At 43.0% G+C, this 20,085-nt stretch overlaps 1 protein-coding gene and 1 long non-coding RNA gene across 4 annotated transcripts in view; one reads left to right on the top strand and one right to left on the bottom strand.

Annotated features, from left to right (window-relative positions):
- The window catches only part of RFTN1 (raftlin, lipid raft linker 1), a 139,415-nt gene that overhangs the window by 62,195 nt on the left and 57,135 nt on the right, over nt 1-20,085 (bottom strand). For all 3 annotated transcript variants that reach the window (XM_006019573.3, XM_006019572.3, XM_025198975.1), the window contains exon 4: nt 14,531-14,639. In XM_006019573.3, the coding sequence (XP_006019635.1) occupies nt 14,531-14,639 (109 nt within the window). The remainder of the gene's footprint in view (nt 1-14,530; nt 14,640-20,085) is intronic.
- On the top strand, nt 6,571-17,043 carry LOC102388001. Its single transcript, XR_323318.3, has 4 exons — nt 6,571-6,621; nt 15,471-15,637; nt 16,823-16,891; nt 16,998-17,043. It is a non-coding gene; the product is annotated as an uncharacterized LOC102388001 (long non-coding RNA).

Below are 20,085 nucleotides of genomic sequence, written 5' to 3'. Positions count from 1 at the left end.
TTCTCACTTTATGTTCACCCTATCTTTATTAGAAGCGTCAAATTCAAGGCTGTATTCAGACTTCAAAGCTGCAATTACTTTCAGCTAGAAGCACCCTAACAGAAACTATCACAGGCAAAAAAACCCAAAACAACCCTCTGGAATGTGCACAGGCAAAGAGTATCCCTTGAAACAGTATCACTGACAAGCTAACATACCTAAAATGGAAAAAAAAAGTTTTCAATGAAAATGCAGGATTTAATTTAGCAGATAAGAATCTTGTTGGAACACCATTTTAGTACATCAGTGCTAGTGCATGTGTGGAAAGTAGCTCAGTTTAAAACATAACCAACCAACAGATTTATGAAAAGTCAGTATTCATGTTGACTTTACATGCTAAAAAGTAAACAGGCCTTTTACTAGAATCATTAACCTGGAACTTTCACTTTTTCCACTGCATTTCTGGAAATATGTGGGAATCACAATAAAGAGAATGAGTGCTCCGTAGTCTAAAAATGAGTATGCCAGTGTTAGGCTCTGGATATGGGAACCGAAAGCCAGAACACACAAGGGAATAACATGTAGAGTCCCACATCACTGTACCATACTGTTAAGAAAGCAGAAGAATTGTTCCTAAAATGTGTCTCCAAGATTAATACACTTAGCAACAATGTTGGAGCAGTCACCAAATTGTGAGAAACCACAGCCCCAAAAAACACAGTGAGAGAGAAAAATAGATTACAGATTCCACCAATCAATTCCTTAACCAGTTTTTTGCAGCAGGTCCCTTCCAGCCCTACTCCTCCCTATGATTCTTTCTTTCTCCGACTTATATTAAAAAGTGGGACCAGGCATGCATACTTTCCATTTTAAATTCTAACTTACATTCAGAACTGAAATCCAACTCTCAGATACAAAGTATGCAACTTATGATTTATGGCCTGGGGATCTGTTCAAGCAGATTTATTTTCACTCTACAATCTAATCACATGATTTATTTTGACTGGCAATTTCTGTTCAATAGAGCTTCCAAATGTAGAGACCTACTTGCTCAAGTAAAACCCCATTTTAAATCATGTAGATTTATCTTAATTAAGGTCTGGGTATCCGAAAAGCACAGGGATTTCAAAATTTAAGGTTAAAGTACATTAACAAAAATACAAGATTTACCACCTCACTTTGTTTCTATTTATCTCATCTCAAGACATTTTGGCATACTATCTATGGCACTGTCTGCAACTAGGTACTTCTAAAGTTTTTTTCTTATTACAGGATGCCACAGTAAAAATTCCAGTAGTTGTTATAGCTAGCTACTGGTGCTAGGATATCAGAAAAAACCCACTCTTTAAGGCTAGGGACAGACATTCAAAAAGCCTGAGCCTGAATTGATTCAGTCTTGCAGGTTAGTTTAACCTGGCTAGGCTAATTCAGTTTGTAACCCAGACAGACTTCCCAAAAATGTAGGCACATGCCTGCAGTGGCTCAGGCTAGAAACCAGGGGGCGCTAGAGCAGACCTCCCTTTGCTTCCACAGAGCAGAACTGAGTGGGGCATGGCCAGGCCCAGGTAGGGCAATCTGATTATTTCTCCTCCCCCTCCCCCCTTCCCGAGCTGCCTGGCAGGGAATGTTTATCACCCTTAACTCAGTGTTTATTAACTCATTAAGAAAACAAAGCCTCTCTCTATTAACTAATGGAGGTCTTCTTAAACAGTTCTTCCAAGGAAGGATATTAAGCTGCCTGTTGATTAGCTCCAAAAAGGCTATCTGCCACTGTCCTCTCCCACAGCAAGGACTATAGCCAGCATGTGGTCTGTTAGCTAATGCTGGAGGTGACTGTGTAAGGCACAGGGGAGCGGAGAATAATTCCTGCTTAGCAGGGAAAAGCCAGGCAGATGCTATGTGCCTGCAAATCTGTGCTAAGCTCCAAACAGGGAACAGAGAGGAGGGACCAGCCCTGCTGTGAAGCAGAGAGCCCCACACAGTCCAGAGAGTATGCCAGGATGCTGGGGGTGTATGGCTTATCTTAAACCAGCAAGGGGTCTGGGACAGACATTGCATAAACTGGTTTGTCCCAAATAAGTTAAATCTGATACTACATTCAACCAGGTTTATCTCAAACCAGTTTCAGCCATTTTCAAACTGGTTTATGTGCAGTGAACATCTGTTCTGTTACAGGTGTAAACCAGTTTTTGATCACTTAAACCAGTTTATGTGTAATGTCTGTTCTTAACCTAGATGCTCAAAAGATCCCAAGTAGAGGCCTACAGCCCCCACCATAAAGGCAGGCAAAACCCCCAACAGTCGATGCCAATCTGACCCTGGGGTAAAATTCCTTTCTGACCCCCAAATATGATAATCGATCTGACCCTGAGCAGAGGGCAAGACCTCCTAACCAGGAATCTCCAGCTTTGGTCCCAGCAGAAGTACTAGCACACCTGTCAAAGTCCCCCACATGGACTTTTTTCATGGGCGGGGGTGGGGGTATTCAGGGAGGGAAACACTCTGAAAAGAGTCTCTAGCAGGAGGGTGTGTGATAGTGTGGCCTGGCTAGCCCCTGGCAAGGAAGGGGTTAGAGAGCTGTTGGCCCTGCTCTGGTATGCATGCAGCCAATGCCAGGCCTGCAGGAGTGGTATAAAAGAGGGAGTCTGACTCAGAAAGGGGAGGAGTTCAGTGCTAACTGAACCTGGCTCTTGGTCAGACATCCTCTGGGGAGTAAGCCATTTGGATTCCCTGCTCAGTGGGGTGCCCTATCACAGGCTTTTTCAGAAGGAAGGAAAAGATGGATGTAGCACTTTCAGAAGCCTATTAACTCTGCTGGATTAGGTGAATAGATTGCTGCATAGTGGTAAAAAGATGTCTTCTTTGAGCTCTGAGTACCTTTTTCTGCCAAAACTCAGTGAAGAAATTTTGTTATAACATTATTTTAGATGTTATTTTTAAGTGTCTCAACATTATTTTTAATTTAGAAAAGCACTTTTGTTGGGAGGGTGTTAAGCTCCACTACAGAACCTACCAAAAAGGATGGAAAGAAGTAGAAATTAGGAGTTGGGTGTCCATCCAAGAATCATTCTTCAAATAAATATGCAGTCTGAATTTAGTTTTCTGGTTAGAAACTGACCCCTCTAGAATACCATTTGCTACCCAGAGGTTGCTTATCATGATGTGATCTGAAACTTTCCATCCTTCAGACAAACTTTAATTCTCAAGGGTACTTATAAAGAACAGCACAACTTTTATCTCTTTAGCACATTGTAGTTAGCATTTCACTGACTGCTTGGGGGGGTGGGGGGGAGGTTGCATGTTTTCAATGCAAACAGAACCACATTTCATTGTGGTTAAATTTTAGTACCTTGGAATAGATATGATCAAGAAGCAAGGGTTAAAAATGGACAGCAATGGACCACCTGTCTGCTGTAATAATGGTATGTGTTAAAGTGCATTTTGTTAACATTTTGAAAGCATGTGTAAAGCAAGAAATAGTGAAAAATCGCATATACTGTATGTTAAACAGCATGGTGTGAAGGGAAACATCTGTTCCTGGTTAAACTTCTTTCAACTTGCATTCATTTGACTCAGCCATATCACAGTAGTGTTGAGATATACCCTCCATGAATGCTGCAAAGCTATTTTCAGGACATGTCCAGTAGTCTTGCTGTGCACTCATAGACTTTTGGCCTAACAGCTTTAGTTCTGTGGTTAAAAGGACAGGTTTTAGGGCTCATCCTTTTAATAGAATAGCAATAGAAGCATTAGAAGCATTAGATGCAAGACACGGGAGGTGATAGTGCCTCTCTACTCAGCACTGGTTAGGCCTGATATGGAGCACTGTGCACCGTGCATAGTTCTGGCCTTCACATTTTAAAAAAGCTGTGGGAACAGTGCCGTGGCAAGGAAGATTGGTGCCTGGGGCAAAACCCACAGTGGCAGCTTGGCCTTGCCCCCACACAGATCCAGCACAAGTCCTCCTCCCCTGCCCCCACCCCCATGCTTGCCTGGGAGTGCACACAGTGGTGGGAGCTGCCCTCCCTTCATCCCCACACCCCCCAAAAGAGCCGCTCACAGCTCCATCCTGTGCCTTGCCTTAGCTAGGTAGTGCCTGTTGGCATCCCTTTGTTTCGGCACCTAGAGTGGTTGCCCCCGCTTGCCTCCTGCCCTTGCTACGGCACTGCATGGGTAATAAAGATGATAAAGGGCTTGGAAAGCAAGTCATATGAGGAGAGGTTGAAGGAATAGGTATGTTTAGCTTGAGGAAAAGGTGTTTAAGAGGAGACATGATAGCAGTCTTCAAATATTTTTAGAGCTGCCATAAAAAAAGAGGGAAAGCACCTTTTTTGCTCTTGCTGCAGAGAGCAGGACATGGAAGAATGGCTTGAAGTTACAACGATGTAGGTTTAGATATCAGGAAAAACTTCTTAACTATTAGAATAATGTGGCAATTCCAGCCCTCTGACAGATTCAGAAGGAGAAGGGTTGCAGGGCCAGGTATCACTGCATAATTCAGGGATTCATTTCCTTCATAGTGTGCAACCAGCAGAGGGATACATGGTTTGTGATCAAGGCGATCCCACCCAGCAGGTAATATTTGAGGGCCTCCACTACCCATTTTACTGCCAGTGCTTCTCTCTCAATGACAGAGTAATTCTTTTCCCTTAGGAACAGCTTCTGGCTCAAACAGAGGATGGGGTGTTCCTCCCTATTCACCATTTGGGACAACACTGTCCCCAACCCTACACCAGAAGCATCAGCCTGGACTATAAACTCCTCTGAAAATTGTGGATTATAGATAACTGGTTTCTGGCATAGGCAAGCCTCTAACATCCAGAACACCTGGGTACATTCTCTGGTCCGCTGTACCTTCTACAGATGGTCGCCCTTCAGAAGGTCTCCAAAGGGGCCTGCAATTGATGAGAGTGCCAGTATGAACTGTCAGTAGTACCCAACAAATCTTAGAAATCAGCATACCTGGGTTTTGGTGTTCAGTATTGAGAGCCTCTACAGGCCCTGGACCTTGGACTAGTGGCTGTTTTTGGCCATTTTCCAAGTTGTACCCCAGGTATGGGTATATGGTTTCAGTCTTATACATGTGGCACTTAACCTGATTTGTTGTCAGACCTGCTTCCTGAAGTGACAGCAAAACCATGGCCACATTGTCTAGGTGTTCTATCCATGTCTGGCTGTAGGCTGCTACGTCACCCAGATATACTACCACATGCCCCTGATGGGTCTGTAGGAACTGGTTCATCAACATCTGGATTGTGGCCGAGGCTCCATGCAACCCAACAGGTATTGTCCAGAATTTGTATAGGCCAAAGGGGTAGCAAAGGCTGTCTTTTCCCTAGATTCCAGTGTTAGCAGGATTTGCCAATACCCTTTCATAAGATCAAGGGTCGTAATGTACTGGGCATCTTCTAGCTGGTCCAGTAACTCGTCAACCCATGGCAAACGGTGTGTGTCAAATTTCAAAATTGCACAACCTTTCAAAATTCTATGCAGAATGATACAGTGCCATCCCATTCTGGGACCACAACAATCAGACTTCTCCAGTCACTGCAATTCCTCAATAACCTCAAGGTCCAGCATGGCCTGTAGCTCCTGCTTCACCATCTACCTCAATCAGTGTGGCAAGCATTTTCCCTAACTCTACTTCCTGGTTTCATTTGGTTCCAGTAAGTCACTCAGCTGGTTTGTCCTGAATGTGATAAAAACACCCCATAGAACAAATAGACCAGCCTTCAGGCTTGCTTCAGTTGCTTTGGAGTGAGGTCAATCCCAAACTGCAACATTCCCACCTGGGGTGTCAGGCCCTAACTCTAGCTCAGGAGTATAGCAGACTATAAAAAGGCACTCCTGAACCTTCTGTGGTTTCAAAAGGTTGACATGATAGATTTGCTGGTGCCTCCATCAATCCAGTTGCCTGACTTCACAATCAACCAGCTCAACCTACTGGATTACCTCATATAGTCCCTGCCAGTGAGCCATCAGTTTTGACATAGATAACGGCAACAGTAGGAGCACCCAATCACTTGGGTTGATTTCAGAGATGCACATTTGTATTGTAGTGCACTGCCTGGGAGGTTTGGGCTCATTGTAGATTTTTTTGAGCAAATTCGCCCAGCAATTTAAGTTTCTCCTGCAGGTTCAATACATATGAGACCACATTATTGGCTCAATGGGGTTGCTCTTCCCACATACCCCATACAAAACCCAGGATTCCCTGGGGTTGTTGACTGTAGATCAGCTTAAAGGGAGAAAACCTTGTTGATGCCTGGGGCACCTCCTGGACTGCAAACAGCAGGGTGGGGAGCAATTGATTGCAATGGCAGGCATCTGTGGCTGTGAATTTCCTTAACATTTCCTGAAGGGTTCTATTGAACCACTCCACCAACCCATCCATTTGAGAGTGGTAAATGGAGGTTCTTACCAATTTAATTTTTAGTAGCTTATAGAAAAGCTTTATGGTCTGGGACACTGTGGCAGGGCACTGTTGGTGCCTGCCACTTTAAGGGCTGTGTCAAGCTGCCAGCAGTGCTTGATTGCGGCAGCCATTTTAAAACCATGGCCACCTATATAAACAGAGCAGTTTGCTGCTGGCAGGCAGGCAGAAACATTGCATGGCTGAACTGCTGAATGAAACATTTGCAGGTAGGAGCAGGAGGCTCTTGGTCCTGGGCATGACCTAAAACTGTACCCTGCTGGGAGTAGATGGTCTAGTGGGGCTCCCAGTGGCGTGGAAGTCCCCAGGAAATATCAGGCCAGTTACCACCCTGGTGGAAAGCGGGTCGGGGTGCCTTAATAACCCCAGCTCCACAGCCCTGGTGGGTTCAACTGGTTCAGGGGAAGCCCAGGTTCATGGGAGTCCTGAGGCAGGGCCCAGGTTGGCAGAGGGACCTGGAGCAGTGTCCAAGCTCTTCGTGAGTCCTGTGGCTACAGGGACCCTGAGAGGGGGCCAGACATGGCTATGGCCTCCTGAGCCTCACAGAGTGCAATACCCCAGGACAGAAGGCAAGGCAGGGCGATAGCCACCTGAGCTGAATGAGGCAGCAGACCCCAGTGAGCCCCAGTGAAGGAGCAGTGTGCGGAGCCCCAGTGAGGGGGCAGTGTGGGAGTGTAAGACCCTAGGGCCAGGCAGGGCTGTGGCCACCTGAGCCCCAAGGGGTGGAAGACCCTAGTGTGAAGCCCCAGTGAGGGGGCTGAGGGCTTGGAGCCCAGTATGTATTTGTATGCATGTTTTATGAAAGTCCCAGCACAAACCACTGGTGGAAGCCATCTGCAAGGCTGGGCTCTGGTGTAGGGTAGGATCAGAGCTGCAGATAGCGCGCTCTGGCATTGGGACAAGAATGAGCAGCCTCCCACCTAATTGGAACCAATTATGAAACAGCAAGTCATGGCAGGAAAGTGAGGCAGGCAGTTAGCACAGGAACAGGTGAGCAAGCCAATGGTGGACTGGCCCCGAGAAGACCCCCTGCTACAGAGATGAACTTGGTTCCTTGGCTGCTACTGATTTCTCAGGGCACTCCCACCTGCAAAAACACTGTCATAAGTTCAGCAGCCATCGCTTTGACTGTCGTCAACCAAAGAGGTATGGGCCTTGGGATAGCACATGGTATAGTAGACTATTACCAATATAGCCAGTTACACTCTATTCCAAGGATCACACCATGTCCATCCCAATCCATTTGAAGGGAATATCCACTAAAAGGTAAAAGGGACCTAAAGGGGTTACTGAGTTCTTCATTTACCACATACAACAATTCCAAAATACTTAAGGATGTCTCTCCAAGAAAAGAAACACACAAAACAACATTCTCATGGATAACTATTGCATGGATTAATTTAAGAAATAAAAAAGGAGGAAGTATCTTGTGAGCTTAACCAAAAGCAGGGATGGAAACAACATTTGGCTACTGAGGGATCGAGAATGGATCCAGCCAGTTACAGCGTGGAGTATCATTGTCTTTGCAGCCATTCTCTTCAACAGAGTGAGGGCAAGTCAAATAGGGAAGAGAGGAATCTCAAACCCAGGTATAATATATATTTTACTTTTAACAAACACAGATGGGAAGGTTCAATCTGTGTGTTAAACTTGCCAACAACAACATGCATTAATTTACAGTGCATAATTAACACCTGAAACATGTTCATTTGCATGAAAAAAACCTTTAAAAAAATTACACTTAGGAAATGCCTTGTAAATATCAGCTGATACTGTACTCCACACAACTGGCAAGGCTGTCTCGAGATGTAGTAGATCATGTGAGATGTGCTTGGTTTTAAGCTCTGGAACTGGGAGAAGGCAAACACTGAATCAGAGAAAAATAGGGTTGGAACGGGCCCCCAGAGGTCATTTAGTTCAACCCCCTGCCTCAGACAAAATCATCTCTATCCAAACCATCCTATATAAACCATAATCCAAACTCTACATAAGACTGCCATCAGCCCTGCCACAACATAGACCTAGTACCCTAACCTGCCACAGGTAAAGCAGGGGGAAAAACAACAGTTCTTCCCTGTTGGTCAGGACAAGATCCAAAATAAATGATCCCTTACTCATATCTTCCACTTTCAGGAAAAAAAAGTCCACCACGCAAGTTAGGAACCAGTGTGACGTTTTCTGTGTGGCTACATGTGTGGTTTTATGTCTGGCTTCTTCTAGCAGATGTCCAGAAAACTGAAGTCTCCCATCAGTACCATCCCATAGCTTTTGGATAGATTTGTCACATGTATGAAGAGTGACTCATCCACCTCCTCATTCTGATTTGGTGGCATAAAATAAATCCCAACCATTTATATCAGTACTGCATCTCTCATCCTTCATTTTCACCCAAATACATTCTGCTTTGCTGTCCTCTTCTTCCTGAAGTGTATGCATTTTTGACATACAAGGCAACACCACCACCTTTTCTCCCAACCCTGTGCTTCCAAAATAGAGTGTTAACCTTGATGTTGTCATAAGAGCTGTCCCACCAGGTTTCTGTGATGCCAATCAGATCACAGCTCTTTTCATGGGCTGCAGCTTCCAGCTCATCTTGTTTATTCTCCATACTTTTCACATTTGTATACATGCATCAAATGTATTGCATTTTGACTTACTCGCTTTCCTTTTGTGCCACGTGTTGCAGTCCTGTAGCTCTCTGACCCTTTCCCAAAGTTAAGTAGCTTCTTTGAGTCCTTTCCCACCTGGACTGTGAGCTCTGTTGCTGGAGGGTTTTGATCACTATCCCCTTTGGAACCTAGTTTAAAGCCCTCCTTACTAGGTTGGTCAGATAATACCAAAAGATGCTATTGCCCATTCTCATTAGATGGATCCCGTCTTTTGGTAGCAGTCCTCCTCCCAAGAGCACCCATCCATTGTCAAAGAAGCCAAAGTCTTCACACTGACACTGTCTCAGCCACATGTTGATTTTCAGGATAACATGGGCTCTGCCTAGACCCCTGCCTTCCATGGAAAGGATCAATGAGAACACCACTTGTGCTCCAAGCTCTTTTAACCCTTCTGCACTATTTTGACTGTTTTGTTATTTTAAAAAAAAAATTCTGCTTTCCTTATCCTGAAAAGCAATAAACATTTTTGTTGTTCAAAACATTTTATTTTTGTTACTCATAAATTAATGTGACAATTAAGCTATACTTGCAAAGAAATATTTCCACACCCCCTCCTGTACTAGTTTTACATGAAAGCATTGAGATATCCACACAGTTCATAAACAAATACAGATGGTGAGACAAAACCATATACTTGACACTAACATCTTCAAAGAAAATCAAATTCCACAACATCAAAAAACCTTCATGAATGAATGACATGCACAATATACAGAGAAATACTAAAACATACATTTTAATATATCAAAATGTAACTAAAAAAGGCATCTTTATAGTCCAATAAAGAAATGCATTCTAGCAACAGAAAAACTCTGTAACTGAAGAGTTAGAAGAACATAGAAGAAAAACAATTCTGAAAGTCTTAAAACTGAATGTTTTACAGAGCCAACAGCTGGAGGTTGGGTTTCTTTTTCTAGAATAATATGAGTTAAGAAATACTAGTATTTGTGGCAGGTATGGCTTCTGTGTACCCCATATCAAAGAACTGACTAAGAAAATTCAACACAGAAAGTGATTTACCTTTTTGTTCTTCTAGTTTTGCACAATTGTGACTAAATTAAAGAAGTTACATTCAGTGACCGCATCCAGATGAGTGCAGCCACGTGGTATGTGGCACCACATACCGCACATTCAGCTGTTTTCTGCATTGCAAGGTAGCAACACCGCTGGGGGTGGGGGAAGGGGGGAGTTATCCCAGGAGATCCCAGGGTCAAAAAAATCTGTGGGCAAAAAAAAAAAAAAAAGGGGGTGGGGTGGGGAGTGGTGCACATAAAAAAAAAAAAAGGGGGGGGGGGGGGGAGTGGTGCACAAGCGGCCAGCATGTGCCATACAAAACCAGAGCCTGACCAGCCAGAGTCACACACAGGCTTCCAGGCAAGCTCTGAACAGCAAAATCACTGCTGCTGCAACCCCAGGAGGCCCCCAGGCTCCCAGGTACGGCTGCTGGGGCCAGCCCAGTGTTGGCCTCAGCCTCCCCTACCCCACCCAGGGTAACCTTCCATGCGCCAGAGAGCATGTGGCACAGGCATTCCCTGGGGGCAAGTATCAGTAACACAAGGTTTGCCGCTGTTTCTTGTCCGCAGGGTAACTAACATCCACACTCATGTGGATTCAGTCAGTAAATCCAATTGACCCAAGTCTAAACTTTCAGATTGGGACCAACTTTTCCAAAGTAAAAAACACCTGAATTTTTCTAAATGCCTACATCCAGAAACAAAAGGTACTGCACGGTACGCAGGCAGCAACTGTTAGACTTACTCTCTCAAAGTACCATTGATACTCCTAGAAAGGACTCCTGTTCAATTTAGACTCCAGACAAATGTGTCGTAAACATTTAGCTTCCTAAACTACCCCCTATGATTAAAATGTAAATACTTCAGCTCTGACTATAGTCAAGTAAAAGGCATGATCATAGCAGGGTAGGGGGGAAAAAAAAAGAGCTAACTTTAACCTGGCTATTGCATGTAAAAACAGGGAGTGAAGACATAGTGGCAAAGACTTCAGCACAAACTAGCACCCTGAGAAAATACTCAGGACCCCTGACAAATTTGTATAATCCATGCTGCCTTATTTTCTCTACCAGTATTACTCATGCTAGCCAAATTAAAACTGGGGCAGGTATACTTTCCCAGACTACAATTTCACCTGTGTAAATATACTCTCAAGTATTTATAATACAGTTATGGGGAGTACTAAACTATATGTTAGCCTCATAAACCTCTGGAGTTCAAAGCTAACAATAGTAGACATTTTTTGTTGTTTATTTTCAGTAGTTGATATGAGGACACAACAACAAATGATGTAAAGCCTGAATCACAAAGGACCTGAATCACCTAGGACACAGTGGCCACATCCAGATGTGCAGAGGCACACACCCGAAGTGGCACAAAGAGCAGTGTCACAAATTTGTGCCACTACTTTGTGCTGCAGCTCACACTCCTGACCACGCACTCTGTTGTGGGACACTGTTCCACTTTAGGCAAACTGCCTTTGCCCACCTCCTCTGAGTATGCTGGATCAACTAGGGGACAAATGGAGGAGTGGAGACACTCTGGCCAGCAGCCAGAGTATCTCCCTGGAGGACCAAGCCACTGTTTGTTCCAGTGAATGCTATTAAAGTGTGCACTACACCGCCTTTTCTTCCCAGGGATTTTTTTTTTTTCTTTTCGCTACCGGGAAATCCTGGTAGCAAATTTTGCCCCCACGCTACAAATTTGCAGCATGGGGTACATTTTAATGTTCCACACATATGGTCTGTGGCACCACAAACTGCACATGACTGAATGTAGAGATGCAGCCAGTGGGTGCATCTATATGTGTGCTTTACTGCAGAGTTGATTAATTAGCATTGATCCTGGTTTTCTCTGTTTAAAAATCACAACCCTGATTAAAAAAAAATAAAAATAATCACAAGTTCTCTGATTAAAACACCCAAAATCTGTGTTTTCCTGCAATTAAAATGCATATATATCTATCTCTATCTATCAGTTGAACACAATGTTTTATTGATATATTTACCATTTCAAAGCAATTTGGAAGCCTACCAGTGCCTCAATTACTATAATAAAATTAATTCTAAATACCAATACATTTTGGCATTTGATTTTGGGTTTTTTATCATGGAAAAATTAGGGTTACCTTCGCTCACCAGGATGTGGGTCCAGCTGCGGCTGTCCCCCCACTGCTTTGTAGCTTAGCAGCCCTGATATGCCAGTTCCTTGCCCATACTAATTGCCGTTCACTCCCAAGCCACAGCCCTCCAGCCCTGCTGGTGTCCCTCACTCCCCACCCACAGACCCTTCAGCCCTGCTGGTACATCTCACTCCCAAGCCATAGCCCCCTGGCCCTGCCAGAGCCCCTCACTCCCAACCCAGAGCCCATCCACCCCTGCTGGTACCCCTCAATCATAATTTATGGCTCCCCCTCAGCCCTGCCGGAGGGGGCCCCCAGCAGCCAGGGCTATGGGACCAAGGAGGCGGCAGCTGCTGTGACCCAAGTGGAGCATAGAGACCAGTTCCCCCTCCCGCACAGGCGGCACAGCTGGAGTGAAGCATGTGGGGGTGGGGCAGATGCAGGCTGCCTGCTGCGAGTTTGGGGCTCCCTCCCTGCTGCCCTTCCTCCAGGGTCTCCACAGCCCAGCGGGCAGGACCCAGCCTAGTAGGGCAGAGCGAGGCAGGGAGGCTTGGTGTCGCCACTGCGAGGCCTGTACCACCATGGTGACATGCTTCCTGCCCACCTGACAGCAATGGGGAGCACAACTCTGAGCCACTATCCCTGCATTTGCCAGGTGGGCAGGGAGTGCCTTTCCCTGGCGATGGGGGGCTTCCAATAGCAGCACTGGGCCTCCCCACCCTGCTCTGCCCTGCTGCACCAAGTCCCACCTTTTGGACTGTGGAGACCCACAGGAAGAGGGCAGCAGGGAGGAAACCCCTGAGCCCACAGTGGGAAACCTGCATCCACCCCAGCACAACTCTGGGGGGGCACGTGCCCTCTATGCCCCCCAAAAGCGTGTGCAGTGACAGGGAGCCAGCCCAACACTGCTCCCCAGATGAGCCGCCCATGGCACAGTTCCACTCCCCACCCCAGGCCCCACACACTGCCCTGGTTGGGCATTGACCCCAGCACCAGCCCTGCCCAACTCCCTTCCTCCCTCATTATGGGGACCTCAATCCCTGGCTCCTTCTCCCTAACTTACCTGTGGAGAGCTTCAGCTGCTCTCATGCTGCTTGGTGCCATGTGCATGTCACATGCCTGCAGCAGCCCATGCCAGAAGCTGGGGGATGCTAAAGCATGTCTCCCTGCTAGGCTGGAGCAGCCAGCTTGGGCCAAGGTTAGCCTACCCACCGTGCGATGTGGGGTTTAGAGGGGAGGTGCAAACCATGCTGGGATGCTGGGAGACTGAATTAACTTGAATCTGGAGGGGATCTGAGACAGAAGTTCAATAAATCAATTTAACTTAAATCAATTAAATCTGATACTACATCCCATCCAAGTTTATCTTAAACCAGTTTCAGCCATTTTCAAAGTGGTTTATGTGCACTGAACTTCTGTTGTGTTACAGATATGAACTGGTTTCCAATCACTTTTACTGGTTTGTGTGTAACTTCTATCCTTAGCCCACACACTAGGGCTGACCCCCGGTGCCCCTTGCCAGCCCAGGGATGCTCTAGCCCGACTAATTGCTGTGGACCCTGGCGCATGTGTAATCACTGAACCTGAGAGCAGTTCACTCTGGTGCAAACTGTTCCAGATTTTATTGTGTAGCTTTAATAGCACATGTAGATGCACCCAGGGTTTACTAAATAGGATTTAGTCTAATAAGCTCCCAATTTGATTAAACAACATGCTATCGTAAATGGCAGGAAAAGGCAACATATCAGAGTTAAAAGAAAAGTCATCTTTAAAGTCCCCCCAGTTTAAGACAAAGTTTCTGGAAGTACAAAGTTTGCATGAAGTTGAAATATAGCTTAAAATAATTTTCTACAAGGACACATCTGGGAAATAATATTGCAGATAATGGGGCTCATTATCTAAGTGTTTTTCCAGTATTACCAAGTGTTAAAGGTCAAATAATTCAGAACATTTGGCACCAACATAGAAACACTGTTGTAGCTGAAATGGTTCACAACTTTATTGGGATATGTTGTGTACAGATAAAAAATGAGATAATGGATATCTGCTTGAGATCACTCACCCTGTAGTACTGCAAGTCACTTTCAAATAGCAGAATGGCCAATGGTTTGTTTCACTAGTCATTGTAATTGACCAAGGGGGTCCTATGCAGACACTGGCATTTGCAAGAGAAGCAATTCTACTGAAGTGTCATTTGTGCATGGAGTAAATGGAATGTGGGAGAAGAAATGAAAAGCTTAACTTGCAGCATCCACTTGCCCTGAAATTCAAGTGCAAATAAAGGCATGCTGTGTTCTAAGCATTTTTTTCTACTTACTTTCTTAATGAAATCTGGTATCTTATTTTTGTCAGAGAGTTGGTCCGAGAAGGAGCAGCACTCTATATCCAACATATATCCTTCACTGCAAACATCATTTTTCAGAGATCTGAAGAAACAAAAAAAAACACACCCACATACAGTTTTGAGTTCTTGAAATCAAATAATAAAAAATCCTTATACACTTGTTCTTTCAATTACTGGTTCCATGAAGAATTAACATTCAGTCAAAACCTGGGTTCTAGCACTTCCATTAGATGGAGTCAACACGGCTCCATAGCTAAAGCAAGCCCACAGCTTCATACCTATGAATTTCAGAAAGCAGCAAGCCAGACCCTGAAATGACTGCTATGGGAACTATAAGTGGCAGCCTCACCCTTTCATCCTCTAAGATATCATGTGCCCAGCCTAAGATTCATGGAATAATGCTGAGGAGCTACAGACATGCATATGCTTCTTGGGCAGGAGTGGGTAATTATTTTGGTTGGAGGGCTACTTAAGAGTTTTGGTGAAGCGTTGAGGGACACAAGGGTAGCCCCACACTTTGACAGGTGCCCACCCCCTGGATGCCAGAGTGTTTGTGGGCCATGATGTATTTGTGAGTTGCAAGTTAAAGGAACCCCTTTCATCTGGCTCTAAGAACCACATTTTTAAAAAGCAGAGTCTGGTCAGAGTATAAAGTACATGCAGTTTATACTTTAGTCTTAAAAAACAAACAAACAATGAAGAAACTTAGTTATGCTGATGAATCAGCCTGATTGAGAAACAATGATCTACAGAAGCTAATTCAGATCAGGTGGCATCAAACATGTATACTACCAAACAGAAATCCAAACTTTAGATTGATGGTGTCTTGGAAGCATGGCATTGGACAAAATGTTTCATGGGAAAATCTGAAGTTTATATCGGAAGATGTTCATAAACCCTCTTTTGATTTCAGCAGAAATGCTGTGCAGTTAGTCATTCTGCACAGGGAATGTGCAGAACTTCATCCAGATCCAAGAAAGTGAAACCGATATCCTCTGATCTACACTGGAAATCCAGGTTAAAAAGAAGTAATTTTGTGAATATATTCTGGGAATTCTTTAAGGAAAGCACACAGATGAGGTAAGTTCTCTTAAATGCTAAACTACACAACTGAACACTGGTAATATTTTTCTTGGGCATGCCATAGAGGTGGCTACTCTGACATCTCATGAGAAGCTTCAAAACCTATAAAACATAACCACAACTACCCAATTTATGCCTGCCAGCAGTAACTTTAAGTGGGTGAGGGCTAGAGAAGCACAAGACTCCTGGTACAGAACCAACATTCTGCAGCATGCTTCATCACACGCTTACCAGAGTATACACGAGAACACCACCAACTTCTCTGCACTCTAGAAATACATGCTAATCAAAACACACACACAAATTGAATGTGGGTCCTAGAGGATTTCTCAGAATGCTAACAAGTTATTCATAACCATGAGATGCAAAATTATTGCCATGTGAGACAGCTTCAACTAGCAGTGAGTTTCCTGTGGGAAGTTAGAAAAATTTTCTAATGATATCATGTGACACTGTTTGTCTCCATTCCTCCCCCTCCCCCCAAAGGCTATACCTACATCCACCTTCCTTCTAATGGCTTGTTTGTGTACAGTGGTAATTTTCAGCCAGGGTGCCAGAGCACCCTGGGATGCTGTGAGATCATTTTAAGGGTGCCATGGGGTGCCACAAGGTTAGCATTGATTCACAAGATAAAGAGATTTCAAATAGGAATCCATAGTATCAAAACATTCTCGCCTGTTCTGGTCTTTCGGAGTTCTTTGCAACAGAAGAATTGATCTATTATTTTTCCACTTCAAAAAAAGTGGAAAAGTTAAGAGCTAGCACTTTCCGACAGGTGCTTTGAGTCGTACAAGGGGTGATTTAAGTCTAAAAAGGTTGAGAATCACTGCGGTATAGCATGGTTGTATCATCTGGGGGATTATGCTGTTGCACAGTAACATGCAACATTTCTTCTATCACTTAGACCTTTTAGTCATCTTCTATAACTGTGCTACTATTCTTCTCTTGGCGGTGTTCAACCCCAACACTATGTATTTTACTGTATTCAAAGCCAAAAACCTTTACATTTGCTTTTTTTTTTTTATTAACGGAAGCTGTTTACATACTGCTCTAGGAAAGGGATCTATAAGAACCATTCTCCAGGTCACTGGATTTATGTATTAGGGATTAAAAAATAAACAGCTTAATTTAAGCTGTGAAAAGCAAATTACTGAAAATCAAAATTCTGTTTTTGAAAATTAGGGAATAACAACATACGAAACAGCAGGTAATCATGAGAACCTTCCAGTTGATGCAACGAGAAAGTGGCAGGTACGGTAACTTTTCCTCTACTGACAGTTCATCATAGCTTAATTATTTTGAAATAAAAGTGGATACGTTAAAAAAATGTAAAGGTTTTCCCATGCTTCTCCATTAGGTCCTACTATAGCTGCAGTCTTTTTTGAAACCTGAATGTGACTGAGTAGGTGAGTCTTAATTCTTTTAAATCATATTCAATATGCAGAAACAAATGTTCAGGCTCAGGTATCTTCAGACATTCTGAGAGTTAGTAAAAAATTTTAAAAAGGATGCTAGATTCTGCAATGTAAAACTGTTACCAAATCATACAAAATAAGCAAGTTTTGAATACTACTTCAATTGTTATTAATATTGTAAGCCAACTTTCCTTTTCAGTTGGAGACTGGAGTAATACAGGACCCCAGCACTTTTTCAATACTGAGGCATAATATTTCAGATGTAGTAGACAAGGAGGACATTTGCAGAACCAAGCCTCTGACACATATGTAGGCCCAACCTTTTGTTCAGGTCTTCTACTAACTGGCCAGTCAGGTCCCTTTCCCTTGTGGGGATTCTAATGTGGGAGGAAAAAGTGATTCGGAACAACTACATTTTGGCTATAAAATCCACTTTAGGTATCAGAAAAAAAAACACTTTCAAGTCCATGTCTTATTGTAATCATATTTTTAAGACTTTTGAAGGATGACAAAAAATAAGGACATACTGCCTATGCCCATTTAATATGAAGTCTGTTAACGGGGGTGGGGAGGGGAGAGGTGGGGGAGGCATGTTTCCAAACTCCCAGTCCTACTATGTCCATTATTTTGTCAAAGCGCTATATCTGTTCTATTTGCTCTGAATCAGATATACTCCAGGCACAAGAACCTGTGCTATTGTTATAGAAACAAAGGATTACAAGAGATCTTAAGGGTCACCTAATCCAAAACTCTGCAGAGATACATGATTTGTTGTTCTTAAACCATCTCAGATAGATGCCTATACAGACTTTTCTTGCAAACCTCTAAATGAAAGAGATTCCATGACTTCCTTAAGGCAACCTGTTCCACACTCCTAAGTTTCTTACAGTTTGGATATTTTCTTTGAGGTTTATAGTTGTGCCCATTGCATTAAAATTACAATATTAATCTCGTTTCATTAACTAGAGAACTACTCTGAAAAGTCAAAGGTTATTTCCTACTGGAAATGGTTAAACTAATCAGAAAGCTTAATTTTTCTACAAGCACAAAAATCTGGAGGGAAAAAAGGGGGATGGTGCTTGTAAAATATTTAAGAGAACAGGAGATAGTGAGCTATTCTTTTAAGTCTCTTAAACTACTCCTGCTCTTGGACTAATAAAAGTAATGGTTCCAAATCCCAATGAAGCCTGTTATAGATTTTCTTGTATAGCACACATATAACAGAGATCTTGCTAAAGCTCATAAAATCTTTAGTCAGTGTCAAACAGAAGCACGACATATAAGCAAAATCCAGTTTCCCATGGTTCCAAAGAGACTGCATATTAGAGAATACATTCGAAGGACATTTGTCTGTAAAGCTTATTTTACTGCTTCTTAGGAAGAGTCAAAGGAAGAGTACTATTGCATCAAACACAAAATGGAGTAATGTACAGGTTTCTGTATTTGAAACACAAAAATGATAAATAGAAACATAAGGCTGGAGCGAGCCTCCTGAACCATCAAGTCCAGTCCCCTTTGCAAGCAATCAGTAACCCAAAGAATCGTCACTGCAGAACCCAGAACACTAAGAATACTCTATAAAATTGATTTTACAAGAGACTGCAAGAGTTACTATATTCTTAACAAATTGGAGCAAATCCAGGTAGGCAAGCAAAATGTTCTGACCCATGTAACTGAGTAAATAAAAAGTACATACCACTTTTCATCCAAGGATCTCAAAGCATTTTACAAGCATCCAAAACGCCTCCCAGTACAACGGTGAAAGTAGTTACTAAAGTCTCCATTTTATGGATGGTTAAAAAAACAGGCTCAGAGCACCCAGTTTTGCAGATCTTGCATTGAGTTAACTCCTTATATGAGTAATCTCAGCAATTTCCAGGCAACTCTGCCAATTAGTAAGGGTTACAGAACAAAATCCAGAAAGATTAAGTGAACAGCCCAAGACCACACAAGTCAGTTGCAGTCAGAAAGAGAATTAAGCCTTTAACAGTAATCTTCTGTTCTAGTCACTAGACTGACTGCATTCCCTGCTTTTGTGCTGAGGAAGGAACTGAATTTAATCATATCAAAAATAATCCAGTGATCCATACCCTGGAGTTTCTTCATGATTTTATAATATGGAAATGCAGTGCACAAACTATTTTCAATTAAAGTTTTAAAGTAATGGCTTTATTTAATTAATGTTCACCTCTGTACTACAAAAATATTTCTCAGTTGAAAAATTAAAAAATGTGATAAACTCAGGACAAATTTAGAAAATGTTTTTTTTTATTTTTATTTATTTATACTTTTTCCTATACACCTGTAATTTCAAAATATTTCATGATTTTTTTGTTGTTGATTCTTCCTTGACCTCTCCTCTTAGCCTGGAAAATTAGATCCTTACCTTTCCTTCGAACATTTACAGAAAATGGAAAAGGCAGTATATTAAAAAAAATAAATTAAACTAAGATAAAATGGCACTATAGCCCTGAAAGCAGCACACCTGAATGAAGTTTATCACAGAAAGTTAGGGTTGGAAGGGACCTCAGGAGGTCATCTAGTCCAACTCCCTGCTCAGCCCCAATTAGATCATCCCAGCCAAAGATTTGTCTAGCCTGGTTTTGAAAACATCCAACGATGGAGCTTCTACCACTTTCCTGGGTAACCTGTTCCAGTGTTTTAGTACCCTTTTAGTGAGAACATTCTTTCAAATATCTAAACTTCCCTTGTTGCAACTTGAGACCATTGCTCCTTGTTCTGTCATCTGCCACCACTGAGAACAGTCCTCTTTTGAACTTCAGGAAGTTTGTTACATAATACTTGAAAATGAAGATTAATAGAAGTTAGTATACAAGTTATTCATTACTTTTATTCAATTACTTTGTCTTGCATTCCCTTTCATGTACTTAGAGATACTTATGAAGTAAATGAAGGGGTGATGTGGATACTATCATCACTGCTGGGGAATAGAACATTGCTGTAAATGTGACATCAGAAGAGGACAACCAATAGACAATCACAAAGCACCAGCCACTTGCAGTGTTGGCT

This window comes from Alligator sinensis, unplaced genomic scaffold, assembly GCF_000455745.1.
Source record: "Alligator sinensis unplaced genomic scaffold, ASM45574v1 scaffold29_1, whole genome shotgun sequence".
NCBI lineage: Eukaryota > Metazoa > Chordata > Crocodylia > Alligatoridae > Alligator > Alligator sinensis.
This window is presented reverse-complemented; position numbering and strand designations above follow the sequence as displayed.